The sequence below is a fragment of the Hemicordylus capensis genome, chromosome 2, assembly GCF_027244095.1.
Source record: "Hemicordylus capensis ecotype Gifberg chromosome 2, rHemCap1.1.pri, whole genome shotgun sequence".
Taxonomy (NCBI): Eukaryota; Metazoa; Chordata; class Lepidosauria; order Squamata; family Cordylidae; genus Hemicordylus; species Hemicordylus capensis.
In genome coordinates, this window is record NC_069658.1 from 236,610,750 (window position 1) to 236,636,704 (window position 25,955).

Here is a 25,955-nt window from a genome sequence, read left to right on the forward strand (position 1 = left end):
ATCGCACACATGGGCATATTGGAAGGGGCCACCAAGCAGGGCTGGACGCGGGCCGCCGCTCGGCTGGCTCCGCGCCTGTCTCCACTTCTCAGCTGACATGCAAGGAGGTTTGCAGAAGTGGTGCAAGAGGCAAGAGTGCATGGAGCAATCTCCGCCTCTTGTGCCACTTCTCTAAATCTCCCCATGCACCAGCTGAGAAGCAGGGAGAGTGGCTATTTAAACTGTATACCAATGTAGTTAGGGTGTCTAGAAAACCACGAATAACCAAAACTACCCACCACAATAGCTAAATTGGTATATAGGGAGGTGGCCCGGAAATGGGCAAAATTGCTATTCAAGGTCCACCTATATATGTCATAGAATCTATATATTTATTTCTCCTAGGAGTACCTGTCGCTAATCCTGTGTGTGGCAGCTCTTGTGAGAGTTCGCAAGCAGAAGCACCTGACTGGGCAGTGAGGATTCCATATGCAGATAGGGAAAAGGAGCCTGTGAAAGCAGAAGCACCATGGTGATTGGGCAGTGGGGATTCCATATGCAGATAGGGAAAAGGAGCCTGTGAGAGCAGAAGCACCATGGTGATTGGGCAGTGGGGATTCCATATGCAGATAGGTAGGAGGAGCCTATGATGGTTAAGGTCAGTTGGAATGCAACTCTTACTGGTCGGAAGATGTTCTTGATTGTAGAGGAGAGGAATCTGTCTGTCTGTCTGTCTGTCTGTCTGTCTAAAAGGATAGCAGGCAGGGGTCTGTGAAGAGAGGGGTCGTGAGGGAGGAAAAAGCCTCTTCAGCATGGGTGTAACTGGGGGGGCAGCCAGGGCACATGCCCTAGGCGCCACTGAGGGGGGTGCCACGCCAATGCCTGCCACCCCCACCCCATTGCCCACCTGCCCAGCCCCAAGGCCCCTCAATCACTTGCCCTCCTGCTTGCCTTGCCCTCCAGCCTAGGATCCCAGGGGCCTGAAAACTGCAGAGCTCTTCTCTCCCCGCCTCTCAGCTGATTGGAGGGTGGGTGGGGCTTCCAGAGAGGCCTCTAAGCAGGCCTCCCTGAAGCTTGAACTCGGCAGGCCCCAAGCAAGCAAGCAAGGAGGCAAGCAGAGTTCTCTGCAGCAGACCCTCTGCCCAGACCATCCAGCACAGCTTTTGCCAGGTAGAATGTGAATTCCTTTTTGTGGTTACACCCCTCCCCATATATAGGGATCTGCTTGCCATAGGGCTTTGATATGGGGAGGCAGAGACTGAGAAGTCTCTGAATATTTAATTTAAAACAGATTGGAAACTTTGCTGGCTTTAAAAATAAAAACTATCTAAAAAGGCCTATAAATGTCTTGTTTCATGGCAGAAAATTACAAAAATTTCTGGAACAAACAATATTATATTTATTTATTTATTCACTCATTCATTTATAAATGCACTTATGTTCAAGTTGTTTTGCAACCCGGAAGGTCTGAGTGAGAACTGTGAAGCATGTGTTGTGCTTTTATTTTATTTTTCTTGTGTGTGAACTGCTCTCCAATAACTCGCAGGGACTTCAGGGTAAATCTGGCCAACATGTGAATGCAGCACCTCCATTCCAGAGGAGATGTGTGTTAAAGGGCTTTAAAAGCCTCCTGTGAAAAACCTCCTGCAATCAAACTTGACTGAATTTGTTCAAAATCCTGAGTAAACATACATAGGCCCACACTCCATGGTTGAAAGTCTCCTTTGCTAAGCTGCAGCCAGGGGGCCATTTTAATAATTAGTGTTTCTAGTGTGTTCTAGGCATTAAAAGTAGCACAAATATATAGTACTTAATGTATATCACTATATATTGTGAAGTGTGCGTGTGTGTATTCAGTGAAATGTATTTCCAGGCAGCATACTTACTTTGAAATATCAGACTTAAATCCTTGGGGGCCGGGTGTGTGTGGAGGCCCTGGACTTTGAGGGGCTAGGGTCCCATTTTAAAATCCACACATGTACTTGTCCCCTTATAGCATGACCACTAAGAACTTTATTAAAAGCTTCTTGGAAGTCCAGGTATACTATGTCAACTGGATCACCTTGATCCACACACTTATCTGGAAATCTGCTACGAGATGTCCTCCCAACTACGAGATTTGCACTGGCAAAGTGCAACAGTATGAGGCAGTGGCTTTAAACCACAAACACGGCGTTTCTCAATGCGTTTTTCAATGCATCTTGACAGGGTTTGGGCTGTTTTATTGCTCACAGCTGCAGCAAATTTTCCAGGCAGGGGGTGTCGATAGTCCACCTGTATCACATTCACTGCCCCCTCTATTTTGGGCCAATAGGTTCATAGTAGGGGGGGACCACTGATGCGACGCTATGCTGGTCCCTACTCAGAGTCCTCTGTTCTTTCTTTTCAGCTTCTGGCTTGCTGGGTAATCTCTTGTTATTACAGCCCAGGTCTGGGGCTCAATCCAGCCTGGCTGTTCTTTTTCTTCCAGTGATTTCAGCTAGGCTACTCTTCTTGCTGGCTGCTCACTCTCTGCCTTCCTAGACTCACTCTAGGGTGTTTTCCAGATTACATGCCGCAACAGTATAGAGTCAGGTAGTGATTGTGTTTTTCCAGTTTTTATTTTTCCCTGACCTGCTCTGTTAATAACTGTTTTGAATTTTTATTTTTTGCTGCAAAAGTAATCTTTAAACTGAAATGATTTTTCTACACGGAAACTTCCTTATTATATAAAAATTAGAGGGTTGTTGATGTGTCTCCACCCCATGCCGATAAAGCCTTTCTACACTACTAGAGTTTTGGGTTTTGGTAATTTTTGAAGGGCTGTTGCAGTGGATTCAGCCATACAAAAAAAAAGTCTACTTGGTGGCAGTGGAAAAATGGTTAGGAGGAATATAGGGCTGTTTGTTTATTTGTTTAAAACATTTCTACCCCGTCCCTCCAGTACATTACTGCTCAGGGTGGCTCACAACAGTTCCTCCACATGCCCTCTTGCTCCCTGCACCTTGCACCCTCCCTCGCCTCGCACCCTCATGCCTCACACCCTCCCTCGCCTCGCGTGCACTCTCTCCTCCTCACAGGGAGTGGACGGGTGTGCACATGCTGTGCCTTCTCTTGCCCTCCACCCCCTTTGCAAAAATCACTCCCTTTGCAAGCACACCCACATCAGAAGTGAGCTGCTTATGGTGGGCAAGGGTTCTTTATTGTCGGTTTTCTCCATTTGCATATAGTCTGTGGGAACGTCAACCAGTGGCGTTTAACTATAGGACTGCACTATTTCCTTAACCCTGCCATTGGCTCCTTTCTATTAGTGCGATATTGCATTCCATTGAATCCTTGGTGAGGATGCCTGCTCACTGCTGTGATAACACAATAAGATGCCCAGAGATTTTTAAAAGAAGTGAATGGAGAGAGCTCTCTCCAGCCCAATAAGCCATACTGTGTGTGTCTGATGTAACTGAGAACATAAGCAAAGGAGGAAAGGAAAGAAATGAGGAGAAGCTGTTTCAGCCAAGGAGGGAGATCTCCTGGGGGCAGAAAGAGAAAAGTCTATCAAGTGGCCACTGGTGGTGCAGAGAACCAGAACAGAAGGGATCAAAGTTAAATATGTTACAACAGCATTCTTTATTGTAAAACCCAGGGACCACCACCACCACCAGAGGCTCCCATCAACACTTCCTGACTAAGCTTTTATTGGGCCTCTATGATGCTTCGGCCAAAGCTGAAAACAATGCACAGTGTCTGTGGCATCTATGGAATTCTGCAGCATCTAGGATTTTATTCAGAGCTTCTTGTGGACCAGGCCTGATTTATATACTAAATATGCTCATTAGCTAGCATACAAAATTAGGCCTGTCTCATCAGTGTCACCAGTGACCAAGTTCTTTTATATAGTGACCATGTAGGATCTGGGCGCAAGGAAGAAAGGAGGTTAAACCAATCCTAAATGATTCAGTGGGCTTTATTGAGTATAAAAGAATAACAACATCAATCTAACTGAGCAGAAAGCAGAACATTCTATCAGTATTACTAACAATATTTCAACCCTAGCCAGCAACAACGTTCACCCAGTGTTCCTAACTAACATATGTCTGTGTGTTAAATCTTCCTAGAGCCTAATACAATTCAGATATAGATGGAAAAGCGGGTGGGGGGGAGGTAAGGAAGACTGAGGGCTGACATGGTTTGGGGAGATCAGGAATTAGTAGAGGGATGAGGAGAAAGGAGAAGAAGGGGAAAGGATGGAGGGATCCAAGGCTTGTGGAGGCAGCATATTACCCAGATCAGAGGCTTCAGAACGGTGGATCTTTCAGCTGAAGGAGAGAAGCTTTTGGCTGGAGACAGGAGCTTTTAGAACAAGCATGCAGTTTGCTCAGAGCACGGCTGAGAGTCAGAGCACCATGGCTGGGGAAGTCTTGACTTCTCACTTCGCAGCAGAGGTCACAAACAGTCCCTTCTCCCATGGAAAGAGTTCCTGCCTCTAGCCCCGCAGCTTGGGTAGCAAACCCTTGGATTGCTCATGAGCAGATCTTGCTTGTAGGCACAAGATTGCTAGCTGCCTTTCCAGTAAGCCTCATTCTTTATAGTTGTATTTTCCTTTGATCTCTCATAGAGTCTATTCAAATCTCCTCATCTTTTCCTGGGTCCCCAAAAGGGTGACAATGCTGTTACCTTCTGGATAATGTCTTTTAATTATTCAGGATATTGGCCAGTCCAGAGAGATCTGAATCTCATCTTCTGTTAGCTGCTATCTTGAGGAGGGAACATTGCCCAAGGCAAGTCTGCATCTCTGAGCTGCAAATGGGCATCTTCTCTTGTCCCAGAGTTGCTAGCCTGATCCCAAAAGGTGTTAAAGTGTTAGTAAAGTAAGAATTAAAGTCTATAGGTGTTTTCTTTGTGTGCATTTACCTATGTTGAATTTCTATAGAGAGCAATTGAGTCAATAGTTGACAAAGATTAACATGGACTTCTTGCAACAGGAAAGGGGAGATCAGCCTCTGGCCTCTTCCACAGACATTATCTGGTAGTGAGTCACATTTTAGCATTCGGATTGTTCTGGCCTGGCTTTTGTGCTTCCTTGAGTACCCATTTCACAATACAATGCTGGATCGCCTCTTCCCTCACAGACCAGTTGAGATCTGGGATGTCAATTAACCCTGAGCCCAGGCATTAATTCATTTCTTAATATAAAATGAAACCAGACACAGGCCTCAATTCCACATACTTCTGAGTTGGTACCTCTGGGTCTAATATGTTGGGGGGGCGGGCGTCCTCAACAAGCTGCCTATTGGGATCATATATTACACCCATTCTGAAAGAGCTGCATTGGCTACCAATTTGTTTCCGGATCAGGCTCAAGGCCTATCTAGTCCAGCATCCTGTTTCACACAGAGGCCCACGAAATGCCTCTGGGAAGCCCACAGGCAAGAGGTGAAGGCAACCCCCCTTTCTTGCTGCTGCTCCCCTGCAACTGGTATTGAGAGGCATTGTGCCTCAGAGGCTGGAAGTGGACAATTCAAGGTGCTGGTTTTGACCTTTAAAGCCCTTAGCGGTTTGGGCCTTGGATATCTGAAGGACCGCCTGCTCCCACGAGTTTCTGCCCACTTGACAAGATCATTGGAGGGGGCTCTGCTCCACATGCCAACGGTGAAAGAGGCTCAGCTGTGAGGCGGGGCCTTCTCCGTTATTACCCCAGGCTTTGGAATACTCCTCCGGCTGGCATCCACTCATCAGACTCCATGACAGTTTTTAGGAAACAAGTAAAGACATGGCTCTTCACCCAGGCATTTAAATAGAAGTATTGTTTTTTCCTTCTACTGCTTTGTGTTTTAAGAATTACTGTTTTTAATAGGTATTAATTTTTAATAGATATTATTTTTATATTTATATTAACTACTACTTCTATATGAATATTTATATACTGCTCTTCCACAGAAGTTCACAAAGCGGTTTACAAAGATTATACTGTAAATGGCTTTGAGATTATTTTGATGGAAAATGGTATATAAATCGAACAATAAATAAATAAATAGGACTTAGACAAATTCATGGGCAGGTCTATCAATGGCTACTAGTCTACAGCCCACCTCCAGTCTCAGAAGCAAGATGCCTCTAAATGCCAGTTGCAGGGAAGCAATAGTAGGAGAGAGGGCATGCCCTCACCTCTTGCCTGTGGGCTTCTCAGAGGCACCTAGTGGGCCACTGTGTGAAGCCAGATGCTGGACTAGATAGGCCTTGGGCCTGATACAGCAGGCTGTTCTGATGGTACCACGCAGAGGCAACCATTCTCAGCTTGGAAACGGAGCCATCTTGAGCCCTTGCACCATCTTGGAAGGTGTGCATGAATTGCTGGAAAGTGTAGCCCTTAAGAACATAAGAACAGCCCTGCTGGATCAAGCTCAGGGCCCATCTAGTCCAGCATCCTGTTTCACACAGTGGCCCACCAGATGCCGCTGGAAGCCCACAGACTAATAGGGCATGCCCTCTCCTCCTGTTACTTCCCAGCTACTGGTACTCAGAGGCATCCTGCCTTTGAGGCTAGAGGTGACCTATAGCCCTCCAACTAGTAACCAATGATAGACCTCTCCTCCATGAAGTTATCCAAACCCCTCTTCAAGCCATCCAGGTTGCTGGCTGTCACCACATCTTGTGGCAGAGAATTCCACGAGTTGATTATGCATTGTGTGAAAAAGTACTTCTGTTTGTTGGTCCTAGATTTCCTGGCAATCAGTTTCCTAGGATGACCCCTGGTTCTACTGTTATGTGAGAGGGAGAAGATTTCTTTCTATCCACTTTCTCCAAACCATGCATGATTTTATAGACCTCTATCATATTTCCCCACAGTCATTTTTTCCCCCTAAACTAAATAGCCCCACGTGTTGTAGCCTTGCCTCATAAGAAAGGTGCTGTAGGCCCCTGATCATCTTGGTTGCCGTCTTCTGCACCTTTTCCAGTTTTACAATGTCCTTTTTTAGATGTGGTGACCAGAATTGTATGCAGTACTCCAGGTGTGGCCGCACCATAGTTTTGTATAAGCACTTCCCAGCGCTTTCTCCACAGACTTCTTAAGAGAGGGTTCTGTCTCTCTTAAAGGGTCCTCCCAGCACTGAGAAAACTGCAGAATTGTGCAGATGTCAGCATAGTGGGAAATGGCTCACATATTAAAGCGTTTGTTTAGGCAGGGTGCCAAAGTGGCCCCTGCTTGAAAAATACTGATCACTGTTTTAAGATGTCTTTATTAATTAGCAACATAAACCTTTTTAGACCAGTTGTAGGAAAAGAGGGGGCGAAGGAAATTTCATTTAATGTAAGCAATGATATACCACCTTTCATGGACACTCCAAGGCACTTTCACAATAAAAAAATAAAACTTCTCAAAAAAACCCGATAGTTTTTAAAAAGACATTGCAACATAAAACATCAGATGTAAAAATACTGCATTAAATATTTTCTCAGGGAGTATCAGTAGAAATGTTCTGCCAGAACAAATGTCTAACATGTACCAGAATGTCAGCAGCAAGAGGGCAAGCTGGATCTCCTGAAGGAGGGAAATCTGGAGAAAGGGGCCACCATTGAGAAGGCCTTGTCCCATCTGGATGCCTGAAAGTTACCTGATAACGGTGGCACACTGAGGAGACCCTCCCTGGCATTTCTATAGGTGGGACAGATTCATGTTGAGAGGAAATGGTTTTGGGAAGAGCTGGGCCCCAAGCTATTTAGGGCTTTTAAATTCAAGATCAGCACCTTGAATTGCATCCAGAAATGCTCCGAAGGCTCTCTGAGGGCAGCCTCCCAGAAAGCGTTTTACACTAATCCAATCAAGGATTTCACGAGGACATAGATCACTGTGACCAAATCACACTGAGTCAGAAATGGGTGCCATTGGAGCACCAGCTGGTGCTCCAACGGCACCCATTTCAGTGCCATTTGAGCCAAAGCCCTCTGGGCCAAAGCAGGCACATAACATTGGGGATGGGGCGATAGCTCAGGGGCAGGACATCTGCTTAACATGCAGAAGCTTTTTGTAAGCTACAACACTACTACTTACAAGAACTTGGCTTCCTGAGTGAATTTTCTAGTAGTCAAGATGGCTGTTAACTTACTTTCAGAAGACTGAACTTTGGGGTGTGTGGAGTATTGTTATTTTGTGAAGACCATTTGACCACTTGAGGAAGAACGGCAGCAAAACAGAGGTCACCATCGTGGATGTATAGACTCAACGGTTTTATATCACATCACTCTCCACACTATGGACTTTACCAACCCTACAAATCTACACGTTTAGTTTCACCGATCTGTTTTCCAATCATTTATGTTTTGTTTGATCTTATTCTGTAAAGATTTTCGATTATAGTACTACACTGGATTAAGCTGTTGCTTACTTTTCATTATACGGTTATTGTAGAGTTTGATGGGGATCGCACTGTTTCTTGTTGGTCTTATATCCAGGTCAAACCACTTGTCCATCTAGCTCAATGTTGTCTGCACTGAGTGGCAGCAGCTCTCCAAAGTTCCAAGTAGGAGTCTTTCTCAGCCCTACTTGGAGATGCTGCCAGGGACAGAACCCGGAACCTTCTGCACAGAAAACAGATGGTCTGCCATTGAACAATGGCTCCATTGCTAGTTCTTCTGACGAGGAGATCTTCTGTCTTGCTAGGATTTAATTTCAGCTCGCAAACCCACATCCACCCCACTCACTGCCTCCAAACATCAGTTAAGAGGGTCAAATTCAAATTTAAAAAGGATCATACAGTGTAAGTAAAATACCCATCATCACCAAATATACAATACATATTGATAAAAATTAACAACCATATGTACTATAAGTGGACTAATTATCTACAATTACAATGGAAAGGAAACCAACATGGATATGATTGGTTCATTTAAAGCATACTAGATTGCTGCCATCCAATCAATCTCTTCATTTAGACCATGGGGCATGACTGTTTGGAGTAGGGGTATCCAGTACACTTCTCTGCACTGTAATTTTTTTAGAAAGGTTGTTCTCAGGGGCCTGTATCTTCTCTATGCACCAAAAATTCAAATCTTTTTCATTATGTCCATATTCATTGAAGTGACTAACCGGGGTGCCTGAACTTTTCCTCTTCTAATACAACTTTTATGTTCTCCTAAACACGTCTTAATCATCCTGGTTGTCATCCCAACATACAGAAGTTTGCATGGACACTGGAGAACCTATATATATATATATATAATGATATTAATTGTGTTTTAGGTTGTTTTATGTAGAACTTTTAATTCTTATTAAAATATCCATTTTAATCTATATTCTTCAGTTTTTAGTAGCCTAGTATTATATTAGCTTTCCCCCACCCACCATGATCTTTTGTGGTGTCCAAGGCCCATCTAGTCCAGCATCATGCTTCATCAGATGCCTTTGGGAAGCCTACAAACAATATCTCTTGCAATTGTTCCCCGCCAACTAGTATAATGAGGCATCTAGCCTCTGAGGCTAGAGGTGGCCTATAGCCACCAGACTAGAAGCCATTGATAAACCTTTCCTGGATGATACAAATATACAGAGTTCAAGGTTATCTGCATACCAGTGACACCCAATGTCAATCCCCCCAAGAGGTGACTTCCGCAGTGTCTTCATGTAGATATAGCAAATCGTAAGAAAATGGACTAAATAGCCACAGAATGGAAAGAGAAATAACCATCTGTCCCTAGATCTGTGCTTCAACACAAGCTCTTTCTGCATTCCAAGTATTTCTGTAATTCAGGGCATGCTCCTGTGTGCTCACGCTGATGGCAAATAAGTCTTCTTCTCTGCCTGAAGATCTTTCCTCAACCTGAAGAGGAATATGGTTTCTCTCCTGTGTGGATTCTTCGATGACGAATAAGGTTATTACTGCGGCTGAAATTCTTTCCACACTCTGAGCATGTATACGGTTTCTCTCCTGTGTGAACACTTAGATGGGAAGTAAGGTGAGCTTTCTGATGGAAGCTCTTTCCACACTCTGAACAGGTATATGGTTTCTCTCCTGTGTGGATTCTTTGATGACAGGTAAGATGACTACTGCGGCTGAAATTCTTTCCACACTGTGAGCAGGTATATGGTTTCTCTCCTGTGTGGACTATTTGATGGAAATCAAGGTTAGTCTTCTGAATGAAGCTCTTCCCACACTCTGAGCATGTATATGGTTTCTCTCCTGTGTGGACTCTTTGATGGGTAAAAAGTTTGCACTTCTGAATGAAGCTCTTTCCACACTCCTTGCATATATATGGTTTCTCTCCTGTATGGACTCTTTGATGGATAGTGAGGCTATAGCTTTGTCTGAAGCTCTTTCCACACTCTGAGCACATATATGGTTTCTCTCCTGTGTGGATTCTTTCATGGGCAGTAAGGCTACCTTTCTGATGGAAGCTCTTTCCACACACTGAGCAGTTATATGATTTATCTCCTGTGTGGACTATTTGATGTCTAGTAAGTTCTGTCTTCTGGCTGAAGTTCTCTCCATCCACTGAGCATGCACACAGTTTTGCAGCTGTGTGATTTTTTTTATGATCATCAGGGCTTGACCTCTGACTGAAGCTCTTTCCAGACTCCAAGCACGGATATGGGTTCTCTGCTGTGTACACTCTTTGACAAAAAGAAAGATTTCTCTTCTGACCGAAGCTCTTTTTACACTCTGAGTCTGTATATGGTGTCTCACCATTGTGGATTTTCCTATGAATATCAAGGACTGACCAAGGACTGAAGATCTTTCCACACCCCACACACTGATAGGGTTCCTCTCCTGTGTACAGTCTTTGACAGGAAGTTAGGCTGAACTTCTCATTGAAGCTCTTTCCACACTGTGAGCAGGTAAAGGCATTGATGTCTGTCCCTTCAGAAGCAACAGTCCTCTTCCCACTCTTCCTTTCTATGTTAGTTTTCGTTCTTGCTGGTTCACCCTCTTTCTCTCTCTCCTTCCTACCACCTGTGGAAATAAAGAGAGGCATTTGGTGAAGGAAGAATGAAGCTCCAAATCAGGGAACAAATCCACTTCTGCTGCATGAGCAATTCATGCATGAGAGCATGAACTGCCCGCTTTGCTAAACTGGTTTGCATTTGAATGGGAGACTGCATATGTGAGCACTGTAAGATATTCCCCTTAGGGATGGGGCCACTCAGGGAAGAGCATCTGCTTGATTGCATGCAGAAGGTTCCCAGTTCCTTTCCTGGCATCTCTAGATAGGGCTGGGAGAGACTCCTGCCTGTAACCTTGGAGGTGCCACTGCCAGTCTGGGTAGACAATACTGAGCTAGATGGACCAATGGTCTGACTCAGTAGAAGGCAGCTTCCAATGTTCCTACATTCCTAAATTAATCGAAAAGACTTAATGGAGAATTAGATCCTGCCATGTATTAAACAGCCCCTATTGGTATCAACTGGCAGCCTCATGCTCCATAACATGATATTAAAAACACGGACATTTCAAACAGTTTGGACAAGGTTTTACCATCGTTACAACCTCCCCCTTACACAGCTGATAGAATTTCTACAGCTCATCCTTGGCTGTTGGTGACATTGACCCAGAAGAACTAATCTCCTGACCTGCCTGACAAAGGTTAAGATAAGAACAGCACTGCTGGATCAGGCACGGGGGCCCATCTAGTCCAGCATCCTGTTTCACACAGTGGCCCACCAGATGCCTCTGGGGAGTCCACAGGCAAGACGTATGTGCATGCCCTCTCTCCTGCTGTTGCTCCCCTGCAACTGGTATTGAGAGGCATCATGCATCTGAGGCTGGAGATGGCCCACAGACATCAGACTAGTAGCCATTGATAGACCTCTCCTCCAAGAATCTGTCTAAGCCCCTTTTAAAGCCATCCAAGCTGGTGGACATCACCACATCCCATTCCATAGATTAATTATGTGCTGTGTGAAAAAGTACTTCCTCTTGTCAGTCCTAAATTTCCCGACCTTCAGTTTCATGGGGCGGGTGACCCCTGGTTCTAGTGTTGTGAGAGGGAGGAAAATGTCTCTCTGTCCACCCTCTCCACTCCATGCGTAATTTTATACACCTTGATCATGTCTCCCCTTAGTCGCCTCTTTTCCAAAGTAAAGAGCCCCAGATGCTGTAGCCTAGCCTCATAAGGAAGGTGCTCCAGACCACTGAACATTTTGGTTGCCCTCTTCCAGGGGCGGAGCCACCATTGGGCGAAAGGGTTCAAAGAACCCAGGCCACCCACCAATCAGGAGCCATGAGCGCTGCCCCAGACACGCCCCCCGCGTCTGATGTCAGACGCAGGGGGGTGTTATTTTGGTTCAAAACGGGTTGTTCCTAACTGGGCAGGGAGTGACTCAGAACTGCTCCTAATCTCACTGCCGATCGGCCCTACTGCATTGCCAGTGTGGCCGGAACGGCACCGATGTCTCCGATCTGCTGGAGAAGAGTTTAGGAGAGCTTGGGTAGCAGCGGCTCCCCTGCAGGCAAAGAGTGAGCTGCTTGGCCATCCAGCTGGCCTCTCTGCCTCAGCAGCCTGTCCCCACCCCAGTCTTCCCTCTACAGTCACATGCAGCGAAAGAGCGAAGCGGCCCCTGGCAGCTAGGAAGACGCAGCCGTTCTCTGCCTGCAGCTGGTCGAGCCAGGCAGCTTGGGGTGAGCTCCGCTTTCGCTTCCTACTCTCCATTTCTCTTGCTCATGCACGCACACACACCCTTCGCAGGCAGGCTGCCCCCTCCTCTCGTAGCCCTGCCTGCCACCTCCCAGGTTGGCTCCCAGTTGCAGATGTACTACTTGGCGGAGCCCGGTTCACTGGGCTCTTCTTAGTATCTCTTGATCTCAACCACTTCTACCATATCTATATACAGTGGTCCCTCGACTTACAAACTACTCGACATAAGTATTTTTCGAGTTACAAACGGCAGTTTTAGACCCGGTTTTAGATGCGGTTTTTTCGACTTACAAATTTTTAGATGGGGTTTCCTCGACTTACAAATTTTTAGATGGGGTTTCCTTGACTTGCCTGCCTGTTTACTGCCTGTTTATTCTTGAAAAGAAATGTTCCTGTGCAGTTTGCAAGCCTTACTGGGGGTCTGGGTCTTTTTTCTAGGCTCCGGAACGCATTAATCCGTTCCCAATGCATTCCTATGGGAAACCGCTTTTCGACTTACGAATTTTTCGACTTACAAATGTGCATTCGGAACGGATTAATTTCGTAAGTAGAGGGACCACTGTATTATGTAAAAACACCGCGTTTCTCTGTCTTAACTGGCTTTCTCTAATCACTTGTATTATTTACCACTCTTTCATTGATATTTTTAAAGATTGGCAGCACTATATGTGGCTGAAACAAGCACCTCGCCCCCCTCAATTCTATATGAAAATGTTTGCAGTAATAAAAGGGTGTTTTGTATTTTTTTTCTGCTTAACAGCTCACATAGTTGTTAGCGCAAACACTTGACTGCAACAGCAGGAGGAAACATTAGGCAAGTTTCCCCTTGAAAGGAAGGAACGAAACATATTAGGGCAAGATCGCCACTGAAGCGTTTCTTTTGGCAAAGTCTGGGCCCTTTCCTTATAGCCTTGGACTGCAAGAACGCGCCACAACAATGCTTTTGACTCCTTCTTCCGAGACAGGAGCAAGCGCTCAGATCCACCTCCTGGCTTGCTGCAGCGACCCCAGTTGCTTTCCCTCCCCTCCCCTCCCCTCCCTACACATTGCCTTGGCTTGGCGAAGAGAAAGGCAGGAGAGTTTGCAGCTTGCTTGTGCGGGCCTGAGCGAGTGCAGGCACTGGCTTGAAAGCACGTAGGCGCGTGTGCAAAAGTTTCTTTCCCAAGCGCCAGGGAGTAGGGCGGCTGATTGGGCTGTGGTGAAAAAGTGGGAGGGCAGCGATACCGAGGAACTTCCATGAGCGGATAGCAAGCTTAGCTTGTCATCAGACCCCCGCCCCCAGGTTTGATAATCCCAGTCATTCCGAGGTGACACATCTAAGGATCTAGCCTTCTCGGGTGAATATAAAATCTCCCCCCTGCTATTCCACTTACGATGTGAAGCGCACACAAAACCCCACAACCACCCTCCCCACCCTATGTGAAACGGGACAGGAGGGAGGCGAGCATAGGCTAACCTGGAGCTGCACACAGACGAGGCGATGACTTTAAGGCGGCTGCTCTATAGGAGAAAGGAAGCAAGTTTTTCGAAGCAACCCTGTGGGCAGAGGGGCTGGGGACACGCGCCTGGATCTTATTGATTCGCTGCCTTCTCCCCTTCCCTCTTTCTTGGAGTCTCTCCCTTTGGGGGAAAGTGCTTGGCTCTCTGCTCTGTGTTTATTGATTTATTGATAGGACCAATCGATGGGGGAAACCACGCCCCCACATCAGACGTAGGGCATCTGCCGTCACAGGGGGCGGGGCCAGGGGCTGCCGCAGCCGCACACAGGCCGCCGCCAGCCTTGCTACGCCACTGCCCTCTTCTGTCCCTTTTCCAGTTCTACAATATCCTTAAGATACGGTGACCAAAGCTGTACATAGTACTCCAGATGTGGCTGCCACACTGTTCCCTCTAAGGCATGAGCATGTGTGTGCGCTCACAAGTTTTTGGATGTCCACTCCGTTCAATTTAGATCCCACTCAGGTTGAATCATGAAGGCCCCATTCTGAATGCAGGTGCGCACACACTACCTTGATACTGCCACCCAGAACAAAACTCATTCTGCACAGAGATGGGGGAAAAAATGAGTGGGACCACTGGCTGCACCATAGCTTTGTATAAAGGCATTATAATAATAATGCCCTTATACAATAAGGTTTCCACCCACAGCAAAGCTGCTCCCTGCTGATCTCTCTCCTTCCTTGGAGGCCTTGATAAATTGACCTTCTCTTTCTTCCAGGCAGGAAGTGAGGTCATGTTTGGGACCTGAGAGTCTTCCTTTGGAGAAAAGAAACAGACAAAATAGCTCATGCAGTTTCGCCTGAAACTAATCTTCAGAGAACTCAAGCTAGCCTGTCCAAACGCTCCTCCTTCATGGGAGACAAGAAGGGATGGAAAGATCCTTCAAGAGATCCACAAAGGTAGTAATGGAAAGAAAGCCAGGAGTGCCCCTCTCAGCCACACTAGATGCAAGGGAAGTCCCAACCTGAAAGGAAGCACCCTCTTAGACCACATAGGAGGCAGCCTCCAGTATCAAACAAAACAATGTGGCTCCACCAGGGCCATAAAGTAAGGACTGAAGTGAGCTCACAGTTCTACCAGCTTGGAAGGGGAGGATGGGAGTGTTCTACCACTAAATTTAGAGATACGGATATGTTACCTCCATCTGGAATTGTGACTGTTTTTTAAGAAAGCACTTTTGGAAAAGCAGACTATCCAAGGAACATGCACCCAGGTCCAATAGCAGCGGGAAGGCAGGAGGGGCATGGGCCTCAGGCTCAAAGGGGGTCTCAGATTTGGACACTTTTGGGCATTTGAGAAGTTCTGCAACTTGTTTTTATGCCCTATTGGAACTCTTGTCTCATTCAACTATGGGACAAGAGCATTTAGATGGGCTCGCCATGTTTAATATCAACTGTGACATTGCATAAAAGCTAGATTTCCCCTCAATAATTAGTGCGTTTGCATAGAAAGAGACTAGAAAAGCATTAGTTAAATAAAAGAATATTCAAATTATGTCTCACTCTTTTTTTTTGGTCCCTTGTTTAGTTTCCGCATGTTGTCACTTTTTTCTTTTTACTATGGATAGGGGCTTCAAAAACTGGAAGTGGTTGAGAGGGCCTGCATGGACCAGCTGCTGATGTCCTCCATAACAGCCTTACAGTGCAGTGATGCAGACAAGCAGAAGTATTTCCTGCTTTCCACATCTATCAGCCAAGGGAGAGAGGGAGCCTTACCCAGCCAAGCCAGATGCCCAGAATTCTCCTCCATGACTTCTCTGTACAGAGTCCTTTGGCCGGGATCAAGCAGAGCCCACTCCTCCTTAGAGAAACACACAGCCACCTCCTCCAAGGTCACTAGATCCTAAAAGACAAAGAAAACATTTTTTCCAAACAAGATTGGGAGAGGTTTTTTGGAAGGATAAAAAGCTCCCTCTATTGCGTTCAAAGTTCACCTAGGGGGCAACTTTGACCAAAATAAAGGAAAAGAGAAAGGTTCTTTCAGGCCCAGAGAGAGGCAAGGCCTTCCTTTCTCTCCAGTGATTCTTCTCCTACCTGTTCCAGTGACTTCATAGCAACCATTTTCAGCCCACCTCCAAGAAGAGAAGGTCTAGAGTGTGTCACCAGGGTCATTTCACTGCCTGTGAAGTAGAAAAAAGGAGGCACGTCAATATTTTATGCTTTATAGGCATTTTTCATTTCCATAACTAGAATAAAATAAATGTGTCTTCTCATCACTTTTGGGCATAGTTCAATATTTTGGTTTGGAGTTACAATCTGAAACTACAGGCAAACCTCATACGCGGACTCTATATCTGCAGTTTCGCATATTCACCATTTCATTATCTGCAGATACGAAAGGGTTAAAACCCACATATCTGCAGTTCCTAGAGAGCAGGAAGTGACCGCGGAGATAATCTGCAGCTGCCATTTTGTCAGGAGGAGCCATTTTGTGGCTCATTTCTTTTTTTTAAAGCATTTTTTCAGTGATTTTTCACGTGTGTATTTGTAAACTAGGGAATTTGGGCTGGTAGGAGGCATTCCTGGACAGGTAGACACCCACAGAGCACCGTATGGGTTGACCTTTCATGGTTTTGCCCCTTGCTGAGCTTCCAGGGACCTAACCCTCCACCATCCCACAATGCCTCAGTATCCGTGGTTTCAGCATCCACTGAACCTCTGTGGATACCAAGGTTTGCCAGTATTGAAAACTTGAGAGAGGCACAAACGATGTGTCTGACATACACAGGCTCAAGGGGAACATAAAGGCAGTCCACGGATTTCAGGAAAGGGGGAGGCCGAGATGAAATGAGGAGGGCCCTGTTCATCCCTACCTAATGAAGAGGTGCCTCCATCACCATCCTGCACAGTCTCCCTGAACAGCAGCCTCTGTCTAGTGTTTGACGGAGCCTTCTTTGCCTTTGGGAGATCAGTGCCCACTTGGGCAAACATCTCTTGTGTCTGAAACAGAAGAAAGCACAGAGGGACGAATAAACGAATGGATTTCTTTATATTTAGGACATTTAAATCCCCCACCTTCCATTTGAATACTCTTAGGGCGGCCATTATAAAGATATTAGAAACAACGTCACAATTGAGCTCCAATTTTAAAAAAGGGAACAGAGAAGACCTAAAGTGATAAAGGACCAGTACATACAAACTGTATCAGGAAAGCTGATTAGAATAAATGATGTTTTAAAAGTTCTGGGGAAATAAAAGGGGAGGATGGGTTCTCATGCCAGAGAGAGAAAAGACACCCAGCGCCAGTTGGGCACCTCTGGAGATACAGTCCTATAGTTAGGAACATAGGAAGCAGCTTTATACTGAATCAGCCCATTTCCAGCTCAGTATTGTCTACACCAAGGATTCTCAACGTTGGGTCCCCCAGATGTTATTGGACTTCAACTCCCATAATCCCCAACCAAAGGCACAGTGCAGCTGTTTAAAAATAGGCATGATATGGTCTCTGCCGCATTTTGGACTAACGGAAGTTTCCACGCTACAAACAAAGGCAGCTCTACATAGAGCGCATTGCAGTAGTCCAGCCTAGAGGTTACCAGCTGGTGTAACACTGTTTTCAGGTTATTCTCCTCAAGGAATGGGTGGAGTTGTTGAATCAATCGCAGCTGGTAAAAAGTGCTCCTGGCCACAGCCTCAATCTGAGGCACGAGGGTGCGACCTGCGTCCAAGACCACTCCCCAAACTACAAACCTTTGGGGGGAGTGTAACCTCGTCCAGAACAGGAAGTTCTATCCCGTCTTGCAGATTATGAGCCCCCCAAAATGAGCATCTCCATCTTGCTTGGATTCAGCTTCAGTTTATTATTCCTCATCCAGCCCATTACTGCCTGTAGGCAGGCATTTAAAAGGCTAATGCCATTTTCTGATATTGATGATGAGAAATAGATTTGGGTGTCATCAGCATATTGATAATACCCAGAATCACATCCTCTCACTCCCTGGAGGGCTCAGCCCACACATTCAGAAGCACTGTCCTAAGGAGTTTGGGACAATCCTTCCTTAGACAATTTCTAGAAACATCTGGGCAACTGGGGGCATTTTATAAGGGACCACGCCACAGATTCTCAACCCCTGGGAACTAAAATGCTTGCACCTGTTGCTCTTCCCACTTCTTGTCCTCTGCCTGGCTCAGGAGGAAACCTTCTGCCAGGGCCACTGCCTGGGAACTGGTCTCCACTCCACATTCTCTGACCCAGCTCTCCATCTCCGGGGGCAGGACAGTCAGGAACTGCTCCAGGATCACCAGGTCCAGCATCTGAGCTTTCGTGTGCCTTTCTGGCTTCAGCCACTGATGGCAAAGGTGGTGGAGTTGGCTGCAAACTTCTCGGGGGCCCTCAGCCTCCCGGTAGCAGAACTGCCTGAATCTCTGGTGCTGGACACCTGAGCTGGTGGGTTCTCCTTCCAGGATCTTCTGCATGGTCCTTTCTCCAAATTCCCTATCATTCCCAGAGTGGATGACTTGGGCGCCTTTTTTTGCTCCTTTCCCCAGTTTGAACTTTGCTGTATCTTGCATGTTCTCTTTCCTGTTCAAATGAAGTTCTCAACACAGCCAAAATCACTCTTTAGGCTAAAGTTTAGTCTCACACATCCAAAGAGTCTTTGTTGGTCATTTTGGAAGTTATTATAGTTCTCCAGACAAACGTTGAATTCACTTGCAAAATGCAGCTTCTCCCTGAGAAAAAGAAAATAAATCCCAAGAATCAGAGAGAGCCAGAAACCAACACATTTACACCACAGCCTTCCTCAGACACATTTCCTGTTCCCTTTCATTTAAAGAAAAAAAGTTGGAGAAAGAGTTCCATATAATTCAAGGCTCCACAGTTTCAGTCCTCTGGCTGTTTTTGAACTACAACTCCCACAATCTCCAGCGGCCAATAGTCAGGTATGATGGGAATTGTTCTTATGACATCTTTCCCCCTCAGAAGCAGAAGGGCTTGGACAGTCTTAAGAGAATATTTTTCAAGCTGAATTTTTTCATTTTCTTTTTGCTCAAATCCTCCTCCCCTCACCTTGCCACAGAGTTCTATTAGCTCCCCCACCTTCTTGTCCACACACTTTGAGCCCACAAACATTCCATCCCACTGACTAACATGGATGCAGTGTGGGGCAGGGGTGCTTGGGCCCCCTTTGATTTTTCCCTTCTTTAGATTTTTTGAACACCAATATTTATTTATTGTTAATTAAAATATTTATATCCTGCCCCTCCAGTACACTACCGCTCGGGGCAGCTCACAACATAAATAAAACAAATACAATGATAAAAATAAGTTAAAAGACAAGGTTAAAACCACATTTTAAAAAAAGTTTCAAATTTCCAAAAGTTTCAACAATTATTAATCAAAAGCTAAAAACTGAGAACTATAAAAACAAAAGAACCTACCAGATATAAGCAGCAGATACATCTTTAAAAAGATGTGTTTTAAATTGTTAATTGCAGATACATCTGCAGATCACCCCAAATGAGGAGAGCTCGTCTTGTGGTAGCAAGCATGACTCATCCCCTTAGCTAAGCAGGGTCCCCTGGTTGCATATGAATGGGAGACTAGAAGTGTGAGCACTGTAAGATATTGATGGAGCCACTCTGGGAAGAGCAGAAGGTTTCATGTTCCCTCCCTGGCTTTGCCAAGATAGGGCTGGGAGAGATTCCTGCCTGCAACCTTGGAGAAGCCGCTGCCAGTCTGTAAAGACAATACTGAGCTAGATAGACCAATGGCCTGACTCAGTAGATGCCAGCTTCCTATGTTCTTAATCTGTCAGTACCTTCCATTCACTTGCAGGCACTCAGGTTATCCATCCATAAGCATCATAACATTTCAGCTTTTTCAGAAATAGACATAAGATATGAGTCAGACTGTCAGCCCAACTTATCCAGTGTTATTTACTTTGGCAGTAAGTGATTAAGGCCAGTGAGAGATCTCACCTGTACTTCAGGGGATTGGGAATTCTTAGAGCTGTGCTGAGAAAAGAGGGGGTTCTTGAACCCCTGCCTATGTCAACATCCTGTACACCCTGGGGGAGGAATAGGCAACCTTTGCCACTCTAGCTGTTGTTGAACTACAACTCCTGTGATGGGAGCACACCCATGCCTCTTCCTTGGCCACCTCTTGGCACCTGAAAGGAAGGGTGGGAAGACTTAGTAGCCAGCACAGAATCCCCGCAAATGCTACTGCTACTGAAATTAATGACAGTAGTTTGGGTTGGGACTGCTGAGTAACCAGACTGGGTGGAGGGAACAGGAAGGAGGAGCTGCGGATGCCTTTTCTCCCATTGTTTATAAGTGTTTGTGGTGCATGGATTTCTCCAAATGAGCAACCCTGGTTATAGATCTACTCCGACTAGAAGCAGCAATCCAGTCTGCTGGAGGGAAGACCGTGGATTGCTGCTTCAAGTTGGAGTAGATCTACAACTAGGGTTGCCCATTTGGAGAAATGGATGCATCTTGAACCATTTCAGGAAAGAAATCTTTACTGAAGAGGATGGGCCTTCCCAGCCCTGCCAAGGAGATGCCAGGGTCTGAACTTGGGACCTGCTGCACCCTGTACCCTGTATCTCTGAGCTCTCCCTGAAATTATTAAACATTATGACATATACAGAAAGATACTTAGTCACACTATTTGGTCCATGTTGGGTCCTATTCTCTACCCCAGAAGTTTTCAGCCTTTTTAAACAAGCACATCCCTTCTGACACCTTCAGCTCAGTACCCCCTTAAAGATTTTTAACATGTGTGTAAACTCACTTTTAAATGTTACAGTTATGAGACAGGCTATTACAGTCAGCACCTTGCATCCAGACTAAGTTATTTATGATTACTCCCATTGGAATTAATAGGAAAACTTGTCCACTAATTTGAACAACAAGGAGACAAGGAGGGACAGATATTGCCTAACACCCCTCCCCTCTCGCCATCCCCTCCTGGCTTATTTTTTGGCTTATCTGGCTGTTACATTAAGTGCCAATCTGGCCACCCTTCAGCTTGAAAGCAAGACAAGTCTTCTAATCAGGAGAGGAGAGCTGGCCTTGTGGTAGCAAGCATGACTTGTCCCCATAGCTAAGCAGGGTCTGCCCTGGTTGCATCTGAATGGGAGACTTGATGTGTGAACACTGGAAGAGATTCCCCCTCAAGGATGAAGCCGCTCTGGGAAGAGCAGAAGGTTTCAAGTTCCCCCCCTGGCTTCTCCAAGATAGGGCTGGGAGAAATTCCTGCCTGCAGCCTTGGAGAAGCCGCTGCCAGTCTGTGAAGACAATCCTGAGCTAGATAGACCAATGGTCTGACTCAGTATATGGCAGTTTCCTCTGCTCTGTTGAGGGAACAGAGCTGTGTCCTCCTAATCACTAGGCCGGGGACCCTGAGCCTGCTTTACAAGCCTTAGATTCTTAGACGTACCCCCAGGAGTTCATGTACTCCTAGCTGGCAGCTACCCCTTCTGGTGGCTGCTCTCAGGCAGAGATCTTACTGCATTCTCACCATCAATCATCAGTCGTCATCATCTTTATTACCTTCACTGACTATAGAATACTGCATTGTGGGGCTGAGACCTGATCCGAATAGAAAAAAGGAGCAGGTTGAAAACTAAAGAGGGTGCCTTATCCACCACACAAGGGAAAAAGGAGAATTCTGTCCCCACCAGGACTGGGACCACAGCTTCTGGTGGAGAATCTGGAATCCATCTAGCAGGCGTTGTTTTCCAGAAATTTCACGTCTGATCTATAAATACAAGGAGGTTCCTCCTGCAAGGGGAGAGCATCGGCCCTTCCCGTCTTGGAGGCGTTGAAAGCTTCCCTTATGGGATCACTTCTCTGTAGCTGGCAGCACTACAGAAGGGGGAATTGCTGTCAATGAGTTTCTTGGGTGAAAGACGATCCCAACTTGTGATTCCTCTTAATATGCTTCAGCTTTTTGACTGGATTTTATGCCGCTGCTTTTTTTCATAGCCTCGTTTTCCTGCTTGGCATTTCCCATTAATCCACCCACCCACCTTCTCCTCCTCCCAAATCCCTCCTGCACTAAATTGGGACTCACCACAGATCCCGGGATTAAGAGGCGGAAGCGGGGCTTGGATGAAATGGAAATTCGCAGCCTGTCCTTTAGAACCCGCTCTAGGAATCGCGACTCTCTGACTTTAACCGTGAGATGGAACCTCATTAGGAAGCGAAATGAGGGATGCGGGGAAAACCTCTCCCCCACCCCCGACTACATAAGAGAGAAAGAGGGGGAAGATCGTCTTGATGTCATCTACGAAGGGGGCAATAGAAATGCAAATCAAAGAGCAGCGTGAGGATTCCCTCCCAAAGTACCAAGACTATTGAAGTACCACAGCAGCGGGGAAATGCTGGACTAACAAGCGGAAGGTTGCCTGTTCGAATCCCCGCTGGTACTATATCGCGCAGCAGTAGGAAAATGCTGAAAAGCATCATCTCATACTCCGCGGGAGGAAGCAATGGTAAACCCCGCCTACCAAAGAAAACCACAGGGCTCTAGGTTTGGGGACTAGAATGCAGTGATGTCGTTGCAAATTCAGAAGTGCAGGCAGGCGCTCTCAGGGACAGCCCCCATAGCCACAGCCACACCCATCCCCATGGCCACATCCCTCACTTAGATGCAATAATTTGGGGGATTTTTTTTTATTTTTTTATTATTGTTAACTTTTTATACCGCCTTTCATTAAAACAATCCCAAGGTGGTTTACAGCAAAATTTAAAAACAAGATGGTAAAAAAGACACAAAATATTAAGTAAAAAATATTAAACAAATCTGATTAAAATTTTAAAACAAAAGCATAAAAGCAATACAGAGTAGACAGCAGCAGAGAATCAAATAAATGCCTGGGCAAAAAGCCAAGATTTTACACTCTTTATAAAAGCTGTGATGGAGACAGAGGAGCGAATAGCATTCCAGAGTCTGGGGGCAGCAACTGAGAAGGCCCTGTCCCGTGTGCACAACAAACCAAGCCTCCCTCATTGTTGGCACCCGGAGCAGAGCCCCCTCAAATGACCCCGTCAAGTGGGCAGTAACCCTCGGGAGCAGGCGGTCCCTCAGGTATCCCGGGCCCAAACATGATTCTGTTAGAAGTCAAGGAACATATTGATACTAGGGAATACCAGTTGCAGGGGGAGCCACAACAAGAGAGAGGGCAAGCCCTCACTTCTTGCCTTTGGGCTTCTTCTCAGAAGCATCTGGTGGTGGGCCACTATGAGACACAAACACAACATCATTCTAGACTAGATAGGCCTTGGGCCTGATCCAACGGGGCTGTTCTTATGTTATGTTAGTACTCTTTTTGCACCCCATGATATAATTCCAGAATGGCTGGACAGAAATTTTGGTGGTTTCTTTTTTGCATTTTAAAATTTTATTGGTTTTTACAATATCTTAACAGTCCAATCACATTTAATTAAGTAACTATTGACTTCCCGCTTACCAGTCTGCACGGTTCATATTAGCTATACAACTCTACCATTGCTATAATAATTCAAAACACATATACTCCACACTGCAAACTCAATTTTACCCTACCCAACCTACTGTTGTTACTAAATTTCAAACCCTGCTGAAAGGTCCATATTAGAAAAATAGATCTTTAAGTAAAGTAAGAATGGCTCCCAATCTTCTTTGAAACATTCCAAGTTTTCATCCCTTATGAGTGCTGTACGTTTTGCCATCTCAGCGTATTCCAAAATTTTTATCAATGAATCTTCTTCTGAGGGCATTTTATTATCTTTCCATTTCTGTGCATATACTATTCTAGCCTCTGTGGTTGCATACATAAAAATAGTTAAGTTTCTTCTGGAGAAATCTCCTTGCGTTATTCCCAGCAGGAAGGATTCTGGCCTCTTAGGAAATGTCATTTTAAAAATTTTCTTCAACTCATTATATATCATATCCCAAAAGGCCTTTGCCTTCCTGCATGACCACCACATATAAAAAAGGTTCCTTCACATTGTCCACATTTCCAACATTTGTTTGGAACATTTTTATACATTAATGCTAATTTTTTCGGTGTCAAATACCACCTGTACATCATCTTATAATAATATTCTTTTAAAGTATAACATACAGTGAACTTTAAATCAGTTTTCCATAGTTTTTCCCAAGCAGCCATATCTATATTATGACCCACATCTTGAGCCCATTTTATCATAGTCGTTTTAACCACTTCATCTCTTGTCTCCTCCATAGACAGAAAGTTCTCAATTCAGAGGGTGGAAGCACATTTGGATAGCATTGTGTAGGTAACTGGCCACCCAGCAATTTTTCATATTTATTTTTAACTCATGGCAGAAAATGCAGTAACACCAGAGAATCCAGTCTTTGTGTGCAATTCTTTCTTTTCTGCCCAGCCACTCCAGAGTTGCAACATTGCAAGTTACACAGTATAGTTAGCAAACTGGACTTGCTTTGGGGCCTTTGTTGCCCATCCAACTCACGCATGCCATAACTGCCTGCCACCTGCCCCATTTCGCACATTAATTTGCCCATGCCCACCATGTTCTCTTCCCCCTGCTGCCTGGGGCCAGGAGAAGTCCATGAAACTTTAAAATGTAGCTTCAGGCAGCAGCAGCAGGCTCTTGAACTGATGGACTGGAGACAGACAGGGCTGCTGAGGTGGGCTTTCCAGGTGCATGTCAGTATTTTCCTGTGTCAGCACCCCCACCCCTGCTGCCTGGAGCCTGGAGCCACGAGAAGTGCTGGAACTGCATTCTGGTGTATTCCAGTTCAACTACACAGGCACAGCCTGAATGGCTGGGCAGATGCACCTGTCTGCTCGGCGGCCTTCTTGCCCAGCCCGGTCATAGGAACATAGGAAGCTGCCATCTACTGAGTCAGACCATTGGTCTATCCAACTCAGTATCATCTTCACAGACTGGCAGAGGCTTCTCCAAGGTTGCAGGCAGGAATCTCTCTCAGCCCAAGAGGTTCACGCAGATGAGACAGTAAATCTCTTCTGGAAAAGTTTGTATGGTTATGTGCAAAAAGACAAGAGTATCTCTTCTAAACAGCAATGGAACAAATTGTGGAAATGGACGTCGGACGTAACCCCCACCCCCCGATTACCTGATGTGCCTTGTAATCCCCCACCCCCAAGTTACAGTACTACCTGCATATACTTTATAACTTGTGTGTTTCCAAATCCTTGTGTGTAAATCTTTGTAGATATATCATGTACAAACAACCACTTTGTATATAATTGTGCTTTGGCAACGTACTGTATGCTTTGGTAGTTTGTTGGTTCAATGAAAAAATCTTGTCCTATTAAAAAAAATAATCTTGTCCTATCTTGGAGATGCTGCGGGGGAGGGGGGAATTGGAACCTTCTGCTCTTCCCAGAGCGGCTCCATCCCCTAAGGGGAATGTCTTACAGTGCTCACACATCAAGTCTCCCATTCATATGCAACCAGGGTCTGGCTGCCACCATGAGCACGCTGAGCCTGGCTGGATTGGGGAGTCAGATTTAGGCAAGATTTTTGTATTTTTCCACATTCCCTCTTTGGAGTATTTATTTGCTTCAGCATTCTGATACAGGAATAATAATAAATTATTATATCCTCAGACCCTGCAGTTAGGGATGTGCACGGAACTAGGAAGTGCGCGTGCACACACCACACTCGCACATCATGATGTGTGCATGTGCACTGGGCACTTCCGTTCCAACACATACTGGGATGGTGGTAAGAGCACCCTCCCCGGTCCTTAAAGCTATCCCTCCCACCTTCAAATGGGCCAAACTGCCAGACTTTTGAACTGGTCCGGAGGTCCTTAAAAGGGCCTCCAAATTCAAGCCAGTTTGTGCACATCCCTAGCGCAGGTAGACCAGCAGCGGTGGCAGATCATCTTTCTCAGAATTTGCCCCCCACCCGGCAAGCCTGCGGGGG

The 25,955-nt window shown here is 45.7% G+C and overlaps 2 protein-coding genes across 5 annotated transcripts in view; one reads left to right on the top strand and one right to left on the bottom strand.

The window, feature by feature from the left end:
- The window catches only part of LOC128341963 (vomeronasal type-2 receptor 26-like), a 30,007-nt gene extending 13,707 nt beyond the window's left edge, over window positions 1-16,300 (top strand). For 2 of the 4 annotated variants that reach the window (XM_053288687.1, XM_053288688.1), the window contains 2 exons: window positions 14,804-14,984; window positions 15,653-16,300. In XM_053288687.1, coding sequence (XP_053144662.1) covers window positions 14,804-14,833 — 30 coding nt within the window. In that variant the 3' untranslated portion in view covers window positions 14,834-14,984; window positions 15,653-16,300. Of the gene's footprint in view, window positions 1-384; window positions 613-14,803; window positions 14,985-15,652 lie in introns of all 4 variants that reach the window. The other 2 variants (XM_053288685.1, XM_053288686.1) reach the window with 2 other exon arrangements.
- Window positions 7,245-22,265, bottom strand: LOC128341960 (gastrula zinc finger protein XlCGF57.1-like). The gene is made up of 6 exons (XM_053288677.1): window positions 22,105-22,265; window positions 18,177-18,755; window positions 16,898-17,024; window positions 16,119-16,204; window positions 15,801-15,927; window positions 7,245-10,904 (listed from the first exon to the last, which is right to left on the bottom strand). Exons 2-6 carry the CDS (start codon window positions 18,594-18,596, stop codon window positions 9,769-9,771), a joined length of 1,896 nt encoding a protein of 631 aa, XP_053144652.1. The 5' UTR covers window positions 18,597-18,755; window positions 22,105-22,265; the 3' UTR covers window positions 7,245-9,768.
- Window positions 22,266-25,955: the final 3,690 nt, after the last annotated feature.